At 33.3% G+C, this 10,272-nt stretch overlaps 1 protein-coding gene across 3 annotated transcripts in view; it reads left to right on the forward strand.

Annotated features, from left to right (window-relative positions):
• KIF5B (kinesin family member 5B) overlaps positions 1–8,574 on the forward strand; it is a 41,057-nt gene extending 32,483 nt beyond the window's left edge. For all 3 annotated transcript variants that reach the window (XM_087915677.1, XM_087915678.1, XM_087915679.1), the window contains exons 18-26: positions 67–132; positions 231–336; positions 1,584–1,685; positions 2,467–2,527; positions 2,626–2,697; positions 2,794–2,898; positions 4,562–4,778; positions 6,323–6,474; positions 6,735–8,574. In XM_087915677.1, the coding sequence (XP_087771803.1) occupies positions 67–132; positions 231–336; positions 1,584–1,685; positions 2,467–2,527; positions 2,626–2,697; positions 2,794–2,898; positions 4,562–4,778; positions 6,323–6,459 (866 nt within the window). In that variant the 3' untranslated portion in view covers positions 6,460–6,474; positions 6,735–8,574. The remainder of the gene's footprint in view (positions 1–66; positions 133–230; positions 337–1,583; positions 1,686–2,466; positions 2,528–2,625; positions 2,698–2,793; positions 2,899–4,561; positions 4,779–6,322; positions 6,475–6,734) is intronic.
• The last annotated feature ends 1,698 nt before the right edge of the window (positions 8,575–10,272 follow it).

The raw sequence follows: 10,272 nt of genomic DNA on the forward strand, positions 1-10,272 counted from the left end.
AGTATTAAAGGACTTTTTATACTGAGCATGTGTTTTAAAGATGAATTTCCCCCCCTTCTTCACTAGGAAAAGTTCATGAAATGGAGAAGGAACATCTGAACAAAGTTCAAACTGCGAATGAGGTCAAGGCAAGTCAACCTCCATTTTAATAATTCTTTAAAATGAATTAACTAAGTACATTGTTTATCCTTATGCTGTAAAATAACCAGAACGTTTGGTTCTTTAGCAAGCAGTTGAACAGCAAATCCAAAGTCACCGTGAGACTCATCAGAAGCAGATTAGCAGCTTGAGAGATGAAATTGAGGCAAAAGAAAAATTAATTACTGATTTGCAAGAGTAAGTTTTGCACAGTGCTTTGTCAAAATGAGTGGGATTGGTGGGAATAACTTATTTTTGCTTATGAAATAGATTTTTAAGTGCACCAGTTTCTTTGATTTTTACATACTTACATGTCAGCCTTTTTTTAGGAGGTAGATAAAACTTTGGTGACCACAAGGGCCAGAAATATTTTTACTACGTTCATTTTTTTCAGTTTTGCAATTCCCCCCCACCCCCAAAAAATTAAAAAGCACATTAGAAATAAAATAAAAGCGTCCACTTAAAAGAAACAATGGTATACTTCATGTCTAGGTAATAGAATGGGTTCTGGTTCCAGAACTAGATCTACTCCATCTCTTTACCTGATTTGATTAAAAAATTTGGAACCAGTTATGGAACATAATTCATCTGCAGGAGGTGATAATAAATACGCTGTATCCATTGGCATGGAGAACAAAAGCTAAATGTAAGATGAAGTAGAAACCATCACTTTTGTTTTCACCTTGCACAGTGAATTTCCCTGTTGGAGGGAAGCATGACTGATAAAGTGGCAGGAGCTGCTATACAATTTCCACTAAGAGAAAGTGTGAAACAGCAACTAAAGACTTCTTCCTTCTGCTTTTTTTGTGATGAGAGAAGGCATACAGCAAATGAATTGGCTGAAGCCATATTGTGAACTGAAGACATCAGTGCTGTCTGTGTTATCCTGTCCCATTGGAAAGGGTATAAGATTTTAAAGGAAAGTCTGCAGGAGTGGCTTTCCCAAGCTTAATTATTCCACTTCCAATACTCTTTTCTGCCTTGCCAGCTTGCATTTTCCCCAGTTAACCTTATAGGGTCTTTCAATTGTTTGATTGATTTCAAGAGTGGTTGTACTTGATTTATACCATTTTATGTCTTTTGGCCAAGATGTGAACAAGCCCAACAGCCTTGTTTGGAAATACTGGATTTGAGGTACAGATCTTGCTGCAGATAACATAGAGGAGGCTTTGGGTATAAGGGCTTGATAAGTTAGAATGGGCATTAATTTCCATATTAGTACTAAATATAAACAATTTTTATGTAAAACCAACTAAGTTCATCTGGTAGCACAGAGCTGTGGGGAATTAAACCAGTTATCAGTTGGTTCCATAATAAGTGTTAGGGCCTGTATAGTTAATTGTCATCTTGGTTTTGAGATATCCAAAATTAGTAATCAATTTAATATGTCACAGAGTAAATAATCACAATTGCTTACTTCACTTAATTTTCATTCATGTGTTCAGTCAAAATCAGAAGATAATACTAGAGCAGGAACGGCTGAGACTTGAGCATGATAAGCTGAAAAATGTGGATCAGGAAAAAAGCAAAAAATTGCACGAACTTACGTAAGTAAAGACAATTTATATTTAGATATATAATACAAATCAGTTGATGGTATTTATTTTGGTCTACTTTTCAAAAAATTAGTTTCTAGGCCTGTGAATTCTGATTTTGAGATATTATGTTCTTTTACTGTCTTATATTTTCCTACAAATGGTTGTTGATTAGGAAATATTATTTTCAAAATAATTTGAAAGCTTCTGTTCTTAGAAGTTATGGAACTTATTTAGAACAGGATTTTAGTAAATATTTTAAAATTTAAAAATTGTTCATTATCTTTCTTTTAGAAAGATAGGGGAGATATAGTTTGTCCTTAATAATTGCTAGTATGCCAGGTTTATGGGTTTTTTTTAGTTGTTCTGAGATGGAAGATGGATGCAGTTAGAGCTTTGGCAGGTTGTTGGTTGTGATATTCTTTGAAAATATAATTGCTTTAAAGATGGATTACTTTGCATTGGTTCCATTACATTTCATGCAATATACATGCATGCTTCTGCAATATTTATTGCAAGTGCATATAATAAAGAATATAGATAAAATGCGAAATAATTTCATTTGTTTGAGGGATAGCTTCCAAAGTGTTGCAGAATTCCATCTGTATAAATTTGCATAGGGTCGTCATTGTTTTTTAATCAATATTTTTCTTATATAATTCAATGTTTAAAATGTGGAACCTATTTATATGATTTATTAGTTTAGGTTTTATTTTTCGTATTATTTCAAAATCCCCAGAGACTTGAGAACAAGTACTAAAAGTTTAAGGAATTTTAATTTTTATGATTTCAGTGTTATGCAAGATAGAAGAGAGCAAGCAAGGCAAGACCTAAAAGGTTTAGAGGAGACTGTGGTAAGCTGTATATTCTGGGGAGAGGGAGGTGGAATCTTTGAAATTCTTGAACTACTTTACTAAGAGAAGTCTTAATTCTAATACTCTTATGCTGTTAGGCCAAAGAACTTCAGACTCTGCATAATCTCAGAAAACTCTTTGTTCAAGATTTGGCCACCAGGGTTAAGAAGGTAATCATACTTGGTTCTTTATTTTAAAATGAATTTAATATTTTGGATTTTCATTCTGCAAGAATCTGAACTGCAACTATATCTTTTTTATCAAAGAGTGCAGAGATTGATTCAGATGATACTGGTGGCAGTGCTGCTCAGAAACAGAAGATTTCTTTTCTAGAGAACAATCTTGAGCAGCTCACAAAAGTCCACAAACAGGTAAAACCATAAAAATCTTATATTTTTGTTTGTATCATTTAAAAAAGCTACATTAACAATGGTTTTATAAAGTTTTATAGATTTGTTCTATAATAACACAATACTTACATATCTTCCTAAGTAACCCCAAAGTTCAGTAACGAAGGAAAATAGATACATTGTTCTATCAAATGTCATAAACAAATACTCAGCATTAGAGGATTAGCTCCACATAATGTTCTGCCCATCACATGGCAATCAATCAACATCTACATAAACTGGAGTTACCTCCTTTTGAACAACAACCAACAAATAAAAAGCAACTAGAGTGCAATTATTGGAGAAAGAGAAACACACCCTCCCAATAAGCCACAAGCTGTCAACAAAGAAAAAGAAACCCCACTTTATCGGTCAAATGATCTACCAACAACAAGGCATCAATCACTTGCATAGGAGTATCTACTTAAAAGGATCATCCCATTTAAGGACCTGCAAAGTTAGACAAGATAATCGGATAAATAGTGCCTACTAACCAAGAAAATTTATTTCTTTAAAACTCCTGCACCAATTAATCAGTTTGATCTAGTCTGTGATTGTGATACCATGCTAGAAAATAGGAGAGAGTGACTATGGAAATTCTCAGTCATCCAGGTCATGGTTATCCCAAAGGTGCTTTTTTCAAGAGGCAACTGGACTTGCTTTATTTTTATAAGACTTTTCGTTTCTTAGATGAGAAGCAAAATGTCTTTTTAAAAAAAGGAAGTGTCGTTGTCTCTTGGAAAAAAGTACTTTTGGGGCAGAAGAGTGAGTTTTAGTCCCATTTTAGGCATGAAAGCCAGTTGGATTATTTTGGCCAGTCATACATCCTTAGCCCAACTCACCACACAGGGTGGTGGTTATGGGAAAAATAGGGGGAGTGAGGAATATTTGCTTTGAGTTATTTATAAAAAACAAGAAAGGGAAAATATAAATAAAAGCCAAGTTTGCAGAAAATTAATAATGTGATATGCCAACCCTGAGCTACATGGATTTGCTGCCATCGCAGCCAATATTGCATCCGTGTTAAGAGTTGGAGTTCGTCATTACTGATTACTAAGTATAGTTAGTAAGGCATCACCAGACATCAGAAAGTTTTTCTGTTTCTATTATGACATTTACTTGATCTAAGACTTTGACAATGTATTCATTTTCTAAGCTGTCAGTTTGGGTTAGTAGATAGTATAGATGTACATCCTTCAGAATCAATTTGGATAATGTGGTTTGGGATTTGTGGGGGCTGCAACTTAGGACTTAAGCAGCTACATCTTTTTTTCAGGATGATGCAGCTGGAGATAAGATAGTTTATACTGTCACATATTCATATGCTCTGAAGAACCTCTTCTAAATTGTACCTAAAACATTTCATTCACTTAGATGATGCCGTCCAGAAATATCATTTATTTTTAATTTATAAAAGAGTTACAGGCGGGAGGGGGCTTAGATGAGTAAGTTCTTCAAAATATTTTATAGGAATTAAATGGAAAAATCAATAATATTGTTTATGGTGGATTCAATTTTGTTGGTTTAATTAGAAAGTTGAACACTTACTTTGTGTAATAGAAGTGTTTTATTGCATACTTATTAGAAATTGACAAATTCTAAAAAATATTGTTGCACAAATTCACACACGTTATTGTATGTCCAGTTGGTACGTGATAATGCAGATCTTCGTTGTGAACTTCCGAAACTGGAGAAACGGCTTAGAGCTACAGCTGAAAGAGTTAAAGCTTTGGAATCGGCATTAAAAGAAGCAAAAGAGAATGCTTCCCGAGATCGTAAGCGATACCAGCAAGAAGTAGACCGAATTAAAGAAGCAGTGAGATCAAAGAACATGATCAGAAAGGCACATTCAGCACAGATAGGTAAGTAGAACAAATGAAGTATAAACATGATGTGTTTACACACAGAGATTTTAAAATAATGGAATATAATACATATGCATACTGTTAAGACTGTTAATCCCTTAATTTTATTGTTGTGGGGGATTTTTTGAAATCCCGCCTCCTCAAAATCTGTTTTGTGTATAGCAATAATTAAAATATAGCAAGCATTTTTACAGTACAAAGAAATTGAATGACTTGTACTTGCAGTTAAAAGTATGCCAAAAAAGAAAGTGAAATGGAAGAGGAGAGAAAAGCACTAATTCTGTTACTACCATCCTGTAGTAATATTACTGGAACGAAAACCACAACAGAGAACCTGGTGGCCTTTGGCACAGTTGAGGGAATGGGACTTTCAGGGAAAATTGAATCCATCGGCATGGAAAATCTATGATTGCCTGAAAAATTAGCAGCTGGACCTCTTGGAATTCACATTTTCACATCTTGCTATAAACAAACATTCTTTAATATTTATGGATTGTAAAGAACAGAATGTTTCCCTTCTCTCACCCACCTTTTGTATGACTGAAGTAGAGAAAATAAGAAATCCCACTTCAGAAAACAACCTCACACCCCTTGAAAATAGTATGGCATGCAGCACATGGAGATTAGGCCTGCCAGTGGAAAGAAGAGCTAATGTAAAAAGATTGTCCTTCCCTCAGCAAATAGGAGGGCTCTGGGCCATTTCTTTCCCATGCCCTTTGAAAGGAGCATTTTAGGTTGGTTGCTGAAGCTAGTTCAGGATTCCTTTACTCATCTGTACACCTATGTATATAAATACATATAATTCAGCTTTCCAGGATACCAATTCTTCCAAGGGAAATGGATTTCATTGATAAAATTATGTTATGTTTCATAATCTACTAAGAAATTAGGATCTTTCCCACAAGACAGCCATCATTTATTGGCCTTTTCAGTGGGCATTCAGATGAACTGGAACAAGTGCTGAGTGCTCTTTAACTATACTTCTATAAACATGAATTCTCAATTACAGGCCGTTTATATTCAGATATTTATATATATAGTAGTTGCTGTTTTATCTACCAAAATCTGATAGTGTGCAGACTTTTTTTGGTTGTATAGTTTGCTATTGAAGCACTCATATAAAAATATTTGTTTAATATCCTACGTTTTAAAAAAATTACAATGTACCTTAGAATAATGTCATTACACATTAAATATAAACATAAGTATAATTTAATTTTAAAACCCTCATTGTTTTGTGACATATCAAGATCTGTTTTTCTGGTCTAGCATTCCGTACATTAGCTATACTAGCCCATAGCAATGTAACCTGAAAATCTCTTAGTCCATTGGATGAAGAAACCTGTAATAGAAAAAACAAAGCAAAAATTAGTTAATTAAAAATGTTCAAGTAATTGTAAGGAGCCATTTTCAACTGAAATATGTTGAAATACTTTTTGGAACTTAAATATTTCTTGTTTCCATTTAATCTATCATATTGATCACATTTTAATTTGTCACATGCCCTTGCCTTATCTTTTATACTTTTTTCCCCCATATAGCTAAGCCTATTCGTCCTGGTCAACATCCAGCTGCTTCTCCAACCCATCCAAATGCAATTCGTGGTGGAACTGCTTTTACCCAAAATAGTCAGCCAGTTGCCGTACGTGGAGGTGGGGCTCGGCAAGAGAAAGCATGAATTTTGATGATCAAGGTTGGTTGATTACTTTAAACTGGTAATTTACTATATATGTAAGAAATTTTAAAACTTCTTCAAATACAAAAAAAGAATGAATTAAAAACATACCAGAATTTTACACTAGAATTAAAATCATCTAATTATTACTGACATAATGGAGACTGTATATTTAATGAATAAATGTATATAGTCATGAATATTTTGTAAAGTTACACTTTGGAGAGTAAGAATTGTAAGTACGTTTCATTTATGCATGTCCTTTTGGTTATTTCTAGATGGTGAGAAGTACACACAACATGATCAGAATTGGATATTGCGCAATGAGAGTTACTCCTTGAAAATTAGAAAATTGTATAAATTTGTACCATCTGTACAGCTCTCTTCATTTTTGAATTTGGCTAATTGAGATCCAGCAAATTAGATTTTTTTTCTTTGGAAAATTATAAATTAAAATGTAGGTCTCATTACATGATCTGTCATTCACGTCTTAAATTTAGTCTGCACTGTGCCAAGTTGAATGTATGTTAAGCAACATATTAAAATATCCTAGTTTAATTTATGTATATTTAATGGTCTTAGGAAGTATGGAGCTATGTTGAAATAAACTTTACCACTCTAATTACACTACTTGATCCACTCATGAATTAGTAACAACACTGTACATTAATTTTGCCTATACGGCTGTACATTAATTTTGCCTATGTGGCTGTATAGAGACTAAGACTAAAATTATTTGTACAGTATGAAATTACTGAGATGCGTTTATGACGACTGTTGCCTTTGGGCACTGAACTCTCAAAAACATAGAACTAAGGAAGTGTTTTTGTAAGGCTATGTAACTGTTTAGTTAAATATCTCTTACTGGATTATTGAGTTAATACTGTGTATAGCAAGTAGTAAATATAGAATGATATGAAAAGATTTGGCAATGACTAATTTGTCCTATTCCTGACTATACACAGAATAGCATGATGAGAGATGAAAACATTCTGCTTCCTCTTGATGAGCCTATCAATCATCGGAGCTGCATAAATTTGGAGGAGAAATTGGGAATTTGCATTTGTGTTTCTTACTGTAATAAACTTTATTCTACAAATAAACTCTATAATGTTCTATAAATGATAGTCTAGAGTAGTCTGCAAACTACAGATTTGGTTTAAAACTTGAGAATAAATGGATTAACTAATTTTCATCAAACTGAAAAACAGAAGCAAAGTTAAAGACTAGAAATGTTCGGTGACTAGGGAAATTGAGCTATACTGAACCTTCACTGTAATTAATTTGTAAATCTAGATTTCTGTAAATGTATGTTTCCAGATATCTTGTCAAACAAATTAGTCTTCTGTTTGTTTTTGCAAAAAGTCCTAAGCCATGTTTTTGTCTTCTTAAATGAGAGTTTTGCCCTTTAGAATGGCACTTCAGGAAGTTCAAATAATGCCTTTGATAGGGACTTCCTGCATGATAAATTCTAAAGGATTTAGAAGGCTTTCTCATAACAATTGTAAGGTTTGTAGGAGTAGAAGAATAAACTGCAGCAATGGAAATGCTAAATAACCGCTTTCCTGGAATTTTGTATCTTATTACAGTAAGTTCACAAGCACTTGGGGATTAAGATTTTCTGTAGATTTTTATGACTAACTTTTTTACAAATTAAAGTATTTGTATTATGAAGCTTAATGATAGAAAAATTAGGCTTTTTCCCAATAACGTTTTATTTGTGATTTTTAAAATAATTTTTAGAGTCTGGGATTTTTTTTTTCATCAGCCAAGCTGTTGATAGTTTTGAAATTGACCTAACACAGTTCTGTGTATAAAATAAACCCTCCAGACATAAAATGAAAAGACCTCTGCAACGTAAGAGGGGACTTGGAAATGGGTATTTAAGTAATAATTCTTAGTGTTTTCAGTTGCCTATGTCACTTTCTCAACAGTAACAATATTGTTCTAATCCCAATTCAGTTTGCACAGTTCAGTTTGGTTTCTTAGCAGAATATTCAAATGAAGCAGGATATTTTCTCACGGCTGTTTATGGTAGTTTCATTCCTGTAAGTAATGTATCACAAGTTTTGGTGCTGATATGGCTGTGTAAATTAAATAAACTGTACTTAGCATGTACCTGAGAATGTACATTTTTTAAATACCCAGAAGGTTTTTTTTTTTCAATTTGATCCAATATGAATTACTAAGAATTGCAACTTAGACTTTTAAAACAGCTCCCTTTTAATTCTTTGGATCACCTATGGTATGTTGCATGACAGGACGGTTGATAGTTTTGCAAATTTAAAATCATCAGTCTACATTAGAATTGTTAAATGCAAGTTTCAATTTATGGTCCTTGAGTCTTCTGTTCCTCTAGTTCATTTTTTAAAAATGGCTTAGAATAAGGGTTGAGTAACATGGAAGACATTATTTATGGAGATGAGCTAAATAAATAATCTACCTAACATTACTGATACAATTTAATTTAGATAACTCTTTAACTTAGAAATGAATGAAAGAGTTAGCCCATTGGTACATTGGTTTATTCTCAATATATGAGGATAAATAAATGATTTGGAGAGGATAGCTAACTACTTGCATGCTGTAAATGTTTTGTATTTCAAATAAAGAAAATCTTTGAATTCTAATGAAATTCATTGAGATGTAATTTAATTCACAAGTAGAATCTCTCATGGCATTATATCAATATATAATGCCCTAAAGTTTCATATTTACTACAACAAATAATCTGCTAAGATTGATTTTCTGGGAAGAATCTTCAATAGGAAGCATATAAAATAAAATAAGCAGAATTCATATTCAATACTGTCACATAAATGTATGTAGATACTTGTCAGGCATAAGTAGCTAGAAGCAATCTGTGTAGGCCCAAATATTGATAAACTCAGATGGTTCCATCCCAAACAGACGCCAAGCTGAAATGCTTTTCTATTTTCCCTAAAAAGGATCTCTCTCTTTTCAATTGATAATTCCGCCACAGTACCAAAGACCAAGAAGCATATATATTCAATAGTGTCTTCATTCATTTGAACATGGTCTTAATCATTCAAACTTCTATAGTAGTCCTTGACTTATGACTATTCATTTAACAACTATTCAAAGTTACAAACACACTGAAAAAAAAAAGACCTATGACCGGTTTTCATTTGCATGGTCACACAATCAAGATGCAGGTGCTTGGCAACTGGAATGTATTTATGACAGTTGCACTGTCATTAGATCTACCATTTTTAACCTATCCAGCCAGCTTCCAACAAGCAAAGTCAATGGGGGAAACCAGTTTTTTATTTAAACAGCCACATGATTCACTTAACCACTGCAGTGTTTTACTTAAGTGTGTCAAAAAAAAGGTGGTAAAATGGGGCAAAACTCACTTAACAACTGTCTTGCTTAGCAATGGAAATTTTGAACTCAATTGTGATTGTAAGTTGAGGACTACCTGTACAAAAGTATACAGTTTTCATAGATTTTGCATTCAGATATGAACATGTATCAATCTTTGCTCAAAAATGATGCTCATATGCCCTGATACAATTCATACCCAAACGGTAATTATCAAATTTCCATGAGATTTATAAACCTTACCATAAATCTGCTTTACTCTTCCAAGAAAAAGTGTATAAAGCCAACTTGTCATGTTGGTGCTAGGCTCTTTCTGAAAAATTGTCCTTGGTGCAAGAGGTAAGTGGCCCTTAAACTGCCCTTCAGGGAAATGGCATGCTAAAAGCTAGATGACTTTCCCAGAATGAGCCCCATGGTTTCACTCAGAATTAGGAACTCTCTTGATGAAGAAGGTGAAAAAAAAAGAGAGAA

The sequence above is a fragment of the Pseudonaja textilis genome, chromosome Z, assembly GCF_049901715.1.
Source record: "Pseudonaja textilis isolate UNSWEBS1 chromosome Z, rPseTex1.2, whole genome shotgun sequence".
Classification (NCBI taxonomy): Eukaryota; Metazoa; Chordata; class Lepidosauria; order Squamata; family Elapidae; genus Pseudonaja; species Pseudonaja textilis.